This window comes from Chlamydotis macqueenii, chromosome 1, assembly GCF_036417535.1.
Source record: "Chlamydotis macqueenii isolate bChlMac1 chromosome 1, bChlMac1.mat, whole genome shotgun sequence".
In the NCBI taxonomy this organism is placed as follows: Eukaryota; Metazoa; Chordata; class Aves; order Otidiformes; family Otididae; genus Chlamydotis; species Chlamydotis macqueenii.
The window spans coordinates 134,809,225-134,823,888 of record NC_141556.1 but is presented as its reverse complement, the minus strand read 5'-3'; the positions used below and the strand labels follow the sequence as shown (position 1 = coordinate 134,823,888).

Genomic DNA, 14,664 nt, shown 5'->3' with positions numbered 1-14,664 from the left:
AGTATGCCCTCAAAGCAAGTCCTGATCTCTTCAGTATATGCAAGAACAGACTTCTTGAGAGCTTCAGCACTGTAAACACTGATTTGAAATTACTCCAGGACACATAAAAGATGAAACATTCAACATGCAGGAAGGTTGCTGGCATAGCAGCCCTTTACTTTGGTGCTATTCTTGCACTCTCTCCTCTAGACAAATGAAACAAACATTTCCCATTTTCCTTAATATTCTTTAGCAAAACTTGAGTTCAGATGACTCTCTGAGATCTAAGAATACCTCTTCCATGGCTATAGCCATGCTTCCACATTTCATCTGCCTGTACCTCTCAGTACTGACTTTTAAAATATCTTACTAAATCTATTGTTTCAGGTTATCCTTTAATCAGTTTTGCCAAGTAATAAAAGTCCATCGCCAGGCAATCTATTGCTTAGCTACTGGCCTAGGCAGATGGTCCTCCTGGAGAGCTGCCAGCATCCTACCACAGAGCCTGCTCATGGGCAGAGAAGATTGGGAAGGTTTAATGACTCTTGTCCATGTGTTTGTATCCCTGCTCCTCAGAATCACATTCCCATCTGAAGGGGAAAAGCTAGCAGAAAAGTTAGCATTTTGAGAAGTTGTTCAAAACGAAGTTTGCAGTTTGACAAATGCTCCAGAGAGAGCTCCTAACCTTAAGCTGGAATACAAAAAATCTTACTAGGTGGACTATCTTTAAGGACTTCAAAAGGCATTAGATAACTAAATTAAGTATATACCCACATGTATATGTATGTACACATATCTATATGTTTGTGTACATACAGACAGTGTGAGCAGGTATATTTATGTGAGTGTGTGTAATACAGTAAAAGAAAAACTATCAAACTGATTTTAAATGAAGTCTTATTTCATTTCTGTTATATGCATAATTCAAATTACCTTGTAGGACTTGTGGATTTATTACTTACCAGATGACAAAAAAAAAAAAAAAATCAACAATTCCATGCAAATATTGCACTACTGAGTTGCTATAGCATTGAGTACCATTGATTTTTACCTCATGATGAATGTTTATTTTGCTGTGAACAAATAATATCAGAGTTTTATAGAGCAATGCTCATAGAAGCAAACTAAAATGAAAATACAGAAGTCTATTTGTATAGTAAATTTCTAATACATTCAAGTAGTCAAGATGTTCCTAAGATGCAACAATTTAATTTTAGAAACAAGTTTGAAGTGCAGATAGCCGGCAAATACTCTGTTTAACCCAATCACGCTTCAAAGCTATGTAAAAACAGCTAGAGAAATCCAGACTGAGATCTTGGCTAGCAACAAAAACTATACAATATGCAAAGCCAAAAATTATAATCTGTGTAAAAGAAGATAAGAAAAGAAAATTGACCCCAAAACATTATTTATTGGAAGTCTAGTGTTAAGAACTAATAACTGGAAAAGGAAGGCATTTATTTATGAGTTGGCTTCCCACCTCAGGAAAAAAAAAACAAAACAAACTCACAAAACTTATAAAATTTGCATGTGAACATTTTAAGATTATTCAGATATTCTTCACTATTTTTAGCTACAGAATTTAAATTATTAATATCATTTGCAATATTTAATTCATTTCATGCAGTATTTGCATAAATTAAATGCAAGAACTCTGTCTGAGAAAGATCTGGTAATGTCCCTCTGCGTTTGTTGGGGTTTGTTCTGGGTGTTTGTTGTAGCAAATGCCTTGACGGAGAGAATCCACCAACAGAGAGGAAAAAAGCCTCTTCCTTCCCTTCCCCTTCCCTTTCCCCTTCTCCTTTCCCTTCTCCTTCCCCTTCCCCTTCCCTGCACCGAGTGGGAGACAGTAGTCAGTGCTCAGTGAAGGGCATGGATGCCGCAGGTCCCAGCACTTCATCCCTAACCCTGGCCCAGGTGCGGAGGCCAGCATCCACTGTCCCTGGCTTGCCACATGCTGGGCTGCAGATCGGCTTTGAAAACTGAGTGAGCTGAGAGAATCAAAACACGAACCTGAAAACATGCCCAGCAATACACTGTTCTAGAAGGAATCTGCATGAATCAAATCACAAGTTTATGGGCCCTGTACACCCATATATACTTTTTTAATTTTTATTTTTGACTGTTTAACAAATGAGGTATTCTGAGATGCCATGGTCAAGGCACAGGGGTGGTCTAATAAAATGATCTAAGATTGTTACAGCTGAGGCAGAGACCAGTGAGAAATTTCCCAAAGGCGCAGAAAAAAAAAAAAAAAAACATTTTCCCCAAAATATTTAAATCTGCTTGGAGAAAAGCACCAGAGAACCTGGTGGGAAAAATCTTGGAGGGTGCTGGCGCTCAAGTATTCGCATCCATGACTGGGGGCTGTGAGCTCAGGTGCCCCGCATGCTGTGGTGGCAATTTCCCCAAGCTTATAACCACTATTCCACTTTCTAGCTGAAATAGTCACAGATTGAAATGCTAGCTTTGCAGTTTGCTCAGCCCTGCATGCAGACAGCATGAGCAGAAATTAGTTGCCCTGTATCTGACAGATTTCTGGTCAGAGCATATTATCCTTCAAATCTAGGTCGTTAACTTGTGTTTGTCTGATGTATAACAGCCTAATGTGCCATTCCCACTGATAAACTGTCCAACCTCTGCTTTCATCAGAAAGAGAATGGCAGAAGAGTTATCCAAGAGCAGCCAAGTCTCCAGACTTCACTGTCCTGGGAGAATTTAATATCCAGACAAATTATGTCTATAGGACACTCGCAGATCACTGGGTCTGGATATTTTAAGGCATTACATTCATTTAAAATGAAGGGAGACCGAGACACTGTGTCAGGAATAGGTCTGCTCTTATTTAGGAGCTATAGCTCTATCATAACATTTACGATGCTTTGCAAAACAGAAGTTCATTTGGTTCTTCCTCCATCCCGCAAAATTAAAATATTAATTATATTATGCATAAAACATGAAGTTGAATAAGAAATTTACATTAACTGTGTTTGTAAAATTGAATGAAGCCTTGCTTTAATAAAGACAAAGGACCATTTTATTTTTTTTAACAAACCAACCCCCTTACTGACTGTATAATCTTTATTATTAAAGTAATCCTTGAAAAATTTAGATTCCACTTAAAGATATTTCAAGCCAGGAAAATACTTTTGCTCCTCAACATATTTAAATTATGTTACTCTTTCAGTTGGATAATATTTGATTCCTACTTGAAAAGGGTGAAGCCACATTAACTACCATTTCATTATTGTATTAGCAACAGTTCACTTGCTGTTCTTACAGAATGAGTAAGTAAGTAAATCACTCATGCTTCAGAGATTCTTCTGCTCTTTATTGGAGACAGGAGGTCTTATTAAACACAGCTTTCTAAAACAAACCTAAATTTGTCTGTTGGAAACCCTTACTGAAGACAACAATAACCAGTTTCTCTGCCATTAATTAAAATGTTGGCGCTATTTATAATACAAGGTCCATTTTGCTTAGCTTTTATAAGGCATGAGTGTCCAAATGAGAGAAAAAACAAACCTCAGTGAGCAGGAAAGTCAGTGTTAAGAGAGGTAGAAAGGGGTGAACAGCACTATTGCACAGAGAATGGTGAGTCCTGATGGAGCAGCATCATGCAGTAGGATCTGTCAGAGGCTGCTTAAGTTTTTGATGAAATACCTTGGTGAATATTTAAGAAAAACAATACTTAGGCCAAATTCTGGGACATGTTTGATCCTTTGAGCAGGACTGAGGTGAGAAACCGACAATTTTACATCACCTTCTGCTGCTCTGAAGCCTAGATTAAAGAGGAGTGGGAATGGCATCTGGCATAGGTGAGCTGAGACCCAGTGCTCTTCAGGATGGAACAAATCAGAGAAGTCTGTTAGTGACCTCTTTATTACCAAATACCACCAGACCTTGCTCCAACTTTACTTTTTCCTCCCGTCTCAGGAGCTGAGATGCATAGGTTTGCTATGTAACAGTCATTTCTTTCTGCATCAGCAGGATTTAGCTTCAAGGGAGAACTATGTGAATAGAAAACAAAAAAAAAAAGACAATGTAAGTACTAAAAACTAGTGGAAACGCAGGACATTTCAACATTAGCTTCAGTTCCTGGCATATTATCAAGAGGTGGAAGATCTGAATTCCCATAGGACATGCCATATTCAGTGAGCAGGGTGGCCTCTGTTCCAGGACCCTTTCTCCAGCAGTGGTCTGCAATGGATATTGAGACAAATTGTATTTAAAAGTTCCAAGTCAAACCTAGAAGGATTTTTCTTCTTCTGAAAATAATCTACCAAGGGTGCACTTCTGCGTGAACTAGGATGCACTCTCTATGCACATGGACCTATGAATCTGTGCCATTGTGCTATTTTCATCCTGTTCTCACACAATGATTTACACAGGTAAATGAAAGATAACTTCCTTTTAAAAAATAAGTTCTTCCTTTCTCCCTCACAGTGTCATTGTGTTTTATCTTATTTCCTGCCTTGAAAAAAAAAAATATATATACAAAAAAAACCCGTAACCCACTCCTTTTCCTTCCATTTATTAACATTCACCATGACTTTATGACCTCTGCGATATCCACCCCCAAACACAACTTTTCTAAGCTGAAAAGATCTCATCTACTTTGTTTCCTCAGAAACAGAAAAAAGTCTTTTTTTTTTTTATCCTTGCTGCTCTCCTTTGTACTTTACCTAATTCTTCTATGTCTTTACCAAGTTTGAGTGACCAGAATTGCTCCGCATTTTCAAAAGCTGATCACACTGTAAGTGGATAAAGTAGCAGAATGATGCTTTCCGTTTTGTTTGCTCATTGTCTGATGGCTGCTTAGCAGAGGACTAAGGTTTTCAGAATCATCTGCATGGTAATTCCCAGAACTCCCACCAAGGAAAGAACCAATTTTGAGCCCATTACTGTCTATGTGTAATTAGGGTTATCTTTTTCAACGTGCTTTACCTTGCACTTACCAACCCTGTACTTCATTCGCTGTCATTTTGTTAGTCATTCAGCATTTAGAAATCCTTCTGGAAGGCCTGGCTTAGATTTGTCCACTTTGAATAGCCTGTTTCACCAGTGTACCTTCCCTCGGGAACCTTTGTTCCAGCTCATTTATGAATCTCTTCCTCATTACTGGTTCTCACACAGATTCTTGAGGATCCCCTCCAGCAAATCCCTCAGCTATGAAACTAATCTTTTACTCCTAAACTCCATCACTGTCTAATCCATTAAAGGACCTTGCCTCTCATCTCCTGACAATTTAGCTTTGTAAGAGCCTTCTGTGGGGAACCAAAGATGATTTGAAAGTCCAAGTATGCTTCTCAGGCAAACTACCTTAATCCACATACTCACCGATTTCTGAGAACTGAAACCATGTAAGCGTGACTGTCTTTGCAAAACCACACTGTGAATTATGTAAGGTGGGGTGAGAGATGGGAGGTGTCTCAAAATCATAAAGATTATTTAGGATCTATTTTGGTATCTAATTCTATCGATTCCATTTTGCATTCAAGTCTAAATTTATTGTCAGTTTCTAACTTTGTGCTTATGAATGCCAAAAGGAAAATTTCTCTGATGTTCTCTACCCTATACCTAAAATTAATCTCCTATGTCCTTGAAATTTAATTAAACTCGATAGTCTTTTAAATTGTTTGCCCACCATATGTCAGGAAAAGAGTAGCAAAATTAAATGAATAAATCACACCAGAGAGTATATTAAATACACTGTTTGAAGCCAGCCTCTCTCTCATTTTCCTCATTGTTAAAACTGAGTCAATGCTGACAATAAGCATTTAAAAGTGGTCAGGACAAAGCACTTCAGAATGCATTGTAAAAAAAGCTGTGCATGCAAGCTGGTGAATGGACTAGATTTTCTGAAGTGTTTTTCCCATTCCTGATTGCTTTGGTGGGAAGTTGGTAGTTTGAATTCCATTCTAGACCTGATGGAGTAGAAATAAAAGCTTTACAAAGATGGAAGATGAAGAAGGAAAGCCATGTCAGAAATATAGCCCCCCTAATTTACATGTTGCCTCCTGTAAAGCTAAGTGAAGAGAATCTAACACCATTACTTTGTAAAGGACTTTTTAGAAAATGACTAAATTCATAAAGGGAAATTAAAAATTGAGAAAAAAAGTAATTCTTGTTTGATTAAAATTGTTTAAAGCCAACACCTAAGCATGTTCGTTATGATACCATAAGACAATACATATAACCCTATGTTGTTGAAAAAGCACCTGTAGAAAACATTTATACATATCTCAGGAAATTTAATTAGTTTTCAAAGGATAGTTCTTCTAAAATACTCAGGAGTGTGAACATCTGAGAGGAAAGCATCAAAAGAACACTTTCATCTTGCTATTTATTTGGTTTCTGTACCTCATCCTAGTTTGTGACCCTTTCCCCTATGTCTTTATCAAGGACAGATTGAGTTACGACTACATATTCTGCAAGACTAACTTCACATCCCCTTAGATAGATAAAGTCAGTGACTTCAATGGCAGTGGATTCTGCCACTACAGCTGATGTCCTGTGGCTTCCAACTGCTCTATGATTTTGGTTTTAAAATTTGTAAAAATGTAAACAGCCTGGGATTTAAGCAAGTGAGATCCTGTCTGGTTTAAAATGAGTAAGTTTTATGTGTAATCTGATCAAATTAATGATAGAGATGTTTGCAAAGTAATTTGTTCTATTTTACCAGTGACTAAGCTGGTGAACAGCACAGGTTGAAGATTGTCTTTGGATGAGTCTCCATGGTAGGGTACGTCAAATGTTATGAACTGAATATGACTTTGAGAATGATGAGTCACTCTCCAGCCCCACCAGAAGATACCCTAGGTAGATTGCCCAATAGTTCACCAAGCCTCTAGGTTAAAGGAAGACATATCCACTATGTTAAAGGAAGGCACTTGAAATCAATCCTTCATCTTGCTTTTTGAAATATGGGGGAAGAAAATGATTCTCTTTGTCACAGGATCTAAATTTGGTTTTCTTTCTCCATGGCTATTCCATAAAATCCTTTGTATGTAGCAGAATGTTGGAAGATAATCTCAAATGTCAAACTGTAGCTTTGCCATAAGACTATGGTGCTTTAGAGACAGATTTTTAACTATATTCGTGGGAGAGCTCTGATGGGGTCAGGTCAGCTCTGCAGCCTGTGAGACTGCAGACACTGGCAGCGCTGGGCGGACAGGCAGGTTCAAGAGTGCAAAGTCCCTCCAGCTCCTGGGGTGATTTTACTGCTGAAAACCACATGGTGGTTATGGAGCTGTGGCACCTTCAGAGCTAGAGGTGGGGCTGTAAGGACTGTGGTTCTGCTTGCTTCCAGTGGCACTTAGATGATCACAACAGCTATATCTTAGCTATCTCTAGCACTAAGTTTTGATAAGGGTGTAATATCAAATGTAGAAACATATAGCAGGATAGAAACACAGTGCCATTCTCATAGTTCATTATTTAGTCATCGAAAAAAGTTTTCCGGATAAAGTTTTTTTAAAAAGCTACATAAACACCCTTTTCTTTTGCAACCAGCAAACAGCTCTGTGTTGGGAGAACGGTAACAAATCAATCCAGAGATTTACTGGGGAGAAGCAGATCCAAATCTGCTCAAGTAGAGAAGGAAACCAAGCAGGTGCTCCTCATACCTCAGGTGAATGCTGTACTTCTTGTACCCAGGGTAAATCAACATCTACTGCAGACCTAAATAAAAAACTAGCATGGCGACTCCACACACTTCCCTCTGGGTTTTGTGAGAAAGAAGTGGCACAGCCAAATTCTCTGTGGGGGAAAAAGCAGGGCTCCAAATCCCATCAGGAAACAAGTGGCTCCTTACAGCTAAGGGTTGGGCGCTGAAGACCTGAAAGAACGTGATTTAACTGTCCCTGTTCCTCATGTCAGATGTCTTCCCACTCAAGTTACAACAGCGTAAGAGCAAAAGCCGGGTTGTGATAGTGAAGACGAATTGCTCAGCGCCATGCGACAAAGCTGTGACCCAGCAGGGCACAGTGGAAGCTGGGACTCTCCAAGTCCTGTGTTGAGCTCAGTGCATTTTCTTTCCTCCCATAGATCCCTCATGAGTAACAGAAATTAAATTTTTTAAAAATGAATGAAGTACATATGGTAACACAGCTGCTGAAAATCTGTTACTCTTTTTAATCACCTCTCATGTCCTGGGCATGCATTTTATCCTTCAAACTCAGTGAAAGGGAAAGTGCTGCAAGAAAGGCAGCTCCCCATACTATTGGGGGACTTGCTGATGTTATTAAGTCACTCAAGAGAAGCCTTGCCTATAAGACTATCCAGAAATTAGGTCTCAGTGGGTTCATCTTTAAAATACATATTTATAATCACTAGGACAAGAAGAATTCCAGAGTTTTCACAGAGGGACTGCAAATTGTAAATAAATAAAATTGAAAAAGGAGAGGGTCATGGTTCTTTTTCTTAATGATGGTGAGTTTTCTAAATTAAAAGGATATAAACCCCAGATAAGTGCTCAAACAGCCTTGCAACACAGCAATTATCCACCTGCTCACAGGTACAGTGTAGAATAGTTCTCAGGCTGAAGTGACAGGGGCTCCAAAGCAGTGTTTGTTGACTACCCTCCTTCCATAAGCATTCAATGTCACAGGCAGTCAGAGTGACTATTTCTCATTTGGCAGCCTTGGATCACACTACTGGTTATTCATGTTTGCGTGTCAGCTCCAAGGAAAGGAGAGCAAATCTGGTGACAGATTCAATTCCAATGCTGGAGCTAGGGAGAGAGAAAAATGCAATTATTGAAAGAAGTGTTTTGTGAAGGAGCAGTGATTTACATCCTGAATAAACATAAATTATCCTCCCTCCCCAAACCCAAGTTCAGCAAATATACTCCTTATTTGAATATCTTGCTGCTGTGATATTTTTTCTTGCGGTTTCTGATTCTTTGCTAAGATCAGAATGCTGTGGGTTAGTGAGAGATAGGAGGGAGCATTCCCTGTGACTGAGTGGGCTCCTTGTAGCCCAAGAAGTAATTTTGACTCAACAATGAAGTATTTGTTGGTCAAAGAGAACGTCTTTAACTAGGGCAAGATTCTGGACCTACAATTCATCCCTGCTGGAATGAAAAATAATAGTTTCTTGTTTGTTGGTTTTGAATTCTTCATGGAGGCCTGCCAGTAACTGTAAACTTGTGTGTCATTGTGCTATCAGACAGGAGAAACGGCAGTGGCAATTTACCCACACAGTCACAAATCTTTCATCACATAGTTATCATGATGATAAAGTTCAGTTGTAGTTACTTACCTCTCCAAAAACAAGTATTACTCACTCGGACTAGAGAGAGAATGGATTTCTGCAAGATGGTGCTATATTAGCCTGTGCTATTGCACCTAACTCCCGGTTACCACTAAATCCAACTGCCCAGTGCACTTTGAAGTATTGATTGTCAGAGTGCTCCTGTGATCAAGGAGGGACGGTGATCTGTCCTTGTTTTGTAGATCAGTGACAGAGGTGCAAGGCTGCAGTTAGATTGAGCTGTGGATACACACTGTCATAGGCTTGGGTACCTGGACCTCTGGGTCATTCAACTCATCGTGGCTGGAGTAGATGCTCTGCTACCAACATGACCATGTTTCCTCCCCACAGCAAGCCCAAGGAGAGCAATGAGAAACATGTGGAGTCAGATCTCTTCCCTATGGAGTTGGGATACAGCCTCAGGGCAACTGGTTTAGAGCTAGAGAAATTAAAGCTCTGATTAACAAACACTGGTAGTCACCTAATTGCCATATATTTTTATGTGAGTTTTCATTGCTTGCTTGTCTTTGAAACCTGAACTTGGTATCAGAACTTAACGAGCTAATTTGCTTTAGGTGCTTTGGAGGAGTGCACCTTAACTAGTGAAGTATATGGCGTGCTTATTAGACAGGTGACTCTGTGCCTTATTTGTCTTCTTTATCCCCCAGGAAGATGAAGTTGCTCGTGACAGCCGATTCAATTTCAGTGGCTATGGCATGGGTCACTGTCTCCAAGTCAAAGACGGCACAGCAGTCAAGGCTACTCCACCCAACCCACCTCCAGCACCACCAAAGGATTCAGATTCCATCAAAAAGAAGTTTGTTGACCGTGCAAAAAGGATTGATACAATATCCCGCGCTGCATTCCCACTCGCCTTCCTCATTTTCAACATCTTTTACTGGATTACATACAAAATTATACGGCACGAGGACATTCACAAGAAATAGGCAACTCTGGTTCGCCAGGACTTCTGAATAGCCAAAGTGATCCATCCACATGTAAATAAACAGTGAAATGTCTTTCTGTCATTTGGACTGAGTTTCTTCCCACCCCCCCCCCACCTCCAAGGACACTGAAGAAAAAAGGAACAAAAAGGAAAAGAAGTATAGAAGGAAAGTGCATGAAAAAAATATTCCGTGAGACCAGTCAATGAGGGTTCCCCCTACGTACTTGCAGAGTTGTTCTTCCAGATTCAGCATTGATCAGACATCTGTAAACGGGGCCAAATTGTACCCAACTTTATCATAAAGAGATTATCTTTCAAAACAAAAGAGAATCAGAAAGCAAAGAATTCTTCTAAAACATCTACCAAGAGACTGTGGTGGCTACAGTACAGTGAGTTATAAGAGGACCAAACTTTTTCAGGATAATGTTGCCTTTCTATTTGAAACAAGTCTACTGAGCTACATTCCATGACCATGTCTGTAGTTAGTGGTTTCACCAAGGAGTCCTTTTGTGGGTTGTAAATTATTTCTACTGACAGGGGAGAGGAAGAAAAAAAAAAAAAGGTTTATACTTTACTATCCTTGTGGGTGTGCATTTTAATATTATCTTGCTTTACTAGAATTGTAATTTTGGGGTTGAACTTGTGTGTTGTGTAATTTATTTGATAGTTAACACTCCAAAACCAGTGAAACTGCCCAGTTTATTTTTGTTGAAAGACAGTGCACTTACTTCATTTTATTTCTGCTGATTTTACATGCAACTTGAGGTGCCAAACTGTATTTTACCTATTGTGCTACCCTGTACCACACTACTTAGTAAGAACTTGTTTCCTCAAAGGTGTAGCTCAGTTTAGCATTAAGTTTCTATTACTGCTGTCATTGTAGCTGCAATCAATAGCTCTATAGGTAAACACAACTTGTTTACAGACCTCTAATTTATATCTTTACTCAAAGTGGCTATCATTTTAAATATCATTAATTAACCTAAGAATTTTAAAACTGTACTGTGATTTTCAGAACCTGTTACCTTTTGGTGCCGGATCTGCGTTATTCAAATCCTTGCTACATGTTTTAAAGTAGAAAATTAAAAAAAAAAAAAGATGGTATTTTTGCTTACACAGAAGAAGACAACCTGTAACATAAGATGAATCAAACATTAAAATTTTACACTTGCTGTAAAAGGGTTTATTAAAAGAAAAGGTATTTGTTCAATTTCAATAAAGCTAAATGTGGTACTAACATCTCTTCACTCTTTGTTTCATTTGCAGCAGCAGGGCCGTTTGCACCATAGCCCACCTCTTCCACCGCTCTGTCAGCAGAAAGAGCATGGAAAGCAACCTTCTGCTGATCTGGCTGAGCTTGACAAATTTTGCTGTCTGTTCTGCAGCAAAGGGGTTTTGCAGTCTCTGCTGTCCCTTCTACAGCAAAGTGGGTGTTGCAGCCCCTGGGACTATGTCCAGGACTGTGCCAGAAATGTGGCTAGGATATGGCATGTTCCAAAAATCTGGATGGGCTGAGCCAAACACAGGTGGTTTCCACTGGCTGCGCAGCCCCAGCCAGCCCGTAGCCAGACCTGGGGGAGGAGGCTTCCAGCTCCCTGCTCACAGCACCCATGCATGGCGAAAAGCACACGTCATCTTCACATGCGCTGTGCCCAGCTTCGGAGTATCCTAAACTTTCTCCTGACTTTCTTTCAGCTTTGCCACTTCGGGGAGCTGAAGGGCATGCTGAGATAGCCTACATCAGGTGCCTTATGTAGACAAAGTAATGACCAATAGCTTAAAACCAAATTAAACTGCGTCCAGTTCACTGCCCTTCCCTTGAGACGCCAAAATATTTACCCTGTAGCTGCATAGCATAGACATTTTTTCCCCCTCCCCTAGTGAGACGTGATATAGAGACATATTGTACCTGCAACATTTCCCACTCTCTGCTTTGACTCCTGGACCAGCTTCTTCTGAGAGCTTGTGGTTACAGGTACCACAGCCTGTCCGAGCCTGTATTTGCATGTGCATGTGTGTGTGAGAGAGAGTGGATGTGTGTCCATGTCCCCATCCCTCCCTGTGCAGTTGCCTGTAACTACCAGGCTTGTTCCTCTCCCAGGACTGGGAAGAGCATCTAGAGATATTGACCAGCCTGTTCCCAAACGGTTACATATATTATTGTTAGAAAGCCAGTTGTGCATTTTATCTCCCCATACCCTCCTCAGCTCTGTAGACTCTCTTGTCACTTACACCTGTAACAGAAGTGGCAGCAGTCCTCTTCATCTCCTTGAGACCACGGATCCAGATGTGACTGAGAACCCCAGAAGGGGGAACCAGAAGTTGAAGTAAGAACTCAGGACAACAGTCTAAACTATTTTGCTCTGCAAAATAAGCTTTTGACTCAAATTTACCTATCATACTATTTCTAATTTTTATAGTGTAAGATTTGCTTTTATTCGTTTTTACAGTGGGACAGTGTTTGATTAATGGACAATGTAGTTGAGGACAACCTCAGTGCAATCCTAGTCCCATGAACTCTGACAGGGTGAGGATACTCAGCTGCAAGCTGTTGTTGCATGGGAAGTTAGGAGCTTTCACTGGTACATAAACATTCAGAGCTCACATTTACGAGCCCATCGTTCCAGAAACTCTGCTTTAAATCAAGGTGTAATGCCAGGATTAATGTTAATCCTCAGAGCAGAGATGTGTTGCTGATGAGTGTCAAAGTGCTCATAGCTCCCTCGTATGACCACAGACTACTGCAATAGGAATGCGGAACTATTCTCAGCTGGTGGAAGTTTGTACTTCCCTTTTTGAGGCAAAGTTGGTCTGCCTCCAGCATCTACATCACAAATTCACTTGCATGTTTTGCAATGCTTGGCTACTAGCATTGACTAAATAATTTGTTAAGAGAAATTCTGCTGATGAGATTCACGGTATGCTAACAGAATCCATGGAAAGATTGCCCTATTGTTGCCTTGTGTATAAACTTACGTCCAGTCATGAGAGAACTCTGTGCACAAAATCCTTACAGGTCTCTATCTTTTTGAAGACAGACAGACATTTATAGCTACCTGGCAATGTGTTGTATCTGACTAAATTTTGGAGGTAAATGATGCATGCAAATGGACAAAGTCTACCAAGCATGGCAATTAGGAATGGCCACATGATACAGAAGAGCTCTTGGCATGTTGCTCAGTGACTTGCAAACCATCTCACACAGATGGTTTGATACCAGGCAGGTATCAAAGAACCTATCCTCAAAGAACGTGGCTGGCACAAGGAAGATGTATACTGGCTGAGAAACTGCCTGCAGATAAAAAGTCAAATAACAAGGCTAGCAGGACTTATAGAAGGACACGACTTTCCTAAACAAATGCTCAGTAGTGTTATCATAGAATCATAGACTCTTTAAAGATCTCCAAGATCATCAAGTCCAACCATCAACCTAACACCATGATGCCTACTAAGCCATATCCCGAAGTGCCACGTCTACACGTTCTTTGAACACCTCCACACCTCCAGGGATGGTGACTCCACCACTTCCCTGGGCAGCCTGTTCCAGTGCCTGACCACTCTTTCAGTAAATAAATGTTTCCTAGTATCCAATCTAAACCTCCCCTGCTGCAACTTAAGGTCATTTCCTCTCATCCTATTACTAGTTACTTGGGAGAAGAGACCAACAACTGCCTCCCTGCAACCTCCTTTCAAGTAGTTGTAGAGAGCAATGAAGTCTTCCCTAAGCCTCCTCTTCTCTAGACCAAATAGTCCCAGTTCCTTCAGCTGCTCCTCATAAGACTTGTGCTCCAGACCGCTCACCAGCTGCGTTGCCCTTCTCTGGATGCACTCCAGCGACTCAATGCCCTTCTTGAGAGGCCCAAAACTGCACACAGTATTCGAGGTGCAGCCTCACCAGGGCCAAGTACAGGGGCACGATCACTTCCCTACTCCTGCTGGCCACACTGTTCCTGATACAAGCCAGGATGCTGTTGGCCTTCTTGGCCACCTGGGCACACTTCTGGCTCATGTTCAGTCAGCTGTCTAGCAGCACCTGTGGGGTAACGTTAGAAGGAATGCACGTACGCTGGAGGGGCGGTCCGTGGCGACTCACGCACTGGACGCAGATGAATCCATGAGTGCAGGGGTCAGGTGCGTCCATGTACGTGACGGGCACGGATAAGTCCATGAGTGCAGGGGGCAGGTGCGTCCACGTACGTGGTAGGCATGGATAAGTCCATGAGTGTAGGGGTAGGTGCGTGGCGGGCATGGATGGGTCCATGGGTGCAGGGGGGCGGGTGCGTTCGTGTGCGTAGCGGGTGTACGGGTATTTAACCCTGTATTGCGCAGCATTAAATTGAAGGCTTGGCTTGACGGTATCCGTGTGATGCCCTGCTTTCCCCAGAGTGGGGCTTCGGAGCGTGCGGGGTAGGTGAGCCGGCAAGAGAGCCTACAGCACCCTCAGGTCTCTTTCCACCAGGCAGCTTTCCAGCGACTCTTCCGCA

The 14,664-nt window shown here is 41.1% G+C and overlaps 1 protein-coding gene across 2 annotated transcripts in view; it reads left to right on the top strand.

Annotated features, from left to right (window-relative positions):
• The window catches only part of GLRA2 (glycine receptor alpha 2), a 133,348-nt gene extending 121,929 nt beyond the window's left edge, over positions 1-11,419 (top strand). For both annotated transcript variants that reach the window (XM_086740385.1, XM_086740377.1), the window contains exon 9: positions 9,903-11,419. In XM_086740385.1, coding sequence (XP_086596511.1) covers positions 9,903-10,181 — 279 coding nt within the window. In that variant the 3' untranslated portion in view covers positions 10,182-11,419. The remainder of the gene's footprint in view (positions 1-9,902) is intronic.
• The last annotated feature ends 3,245 nt before the right edge of the window (positions 11,420-14,664 follow it).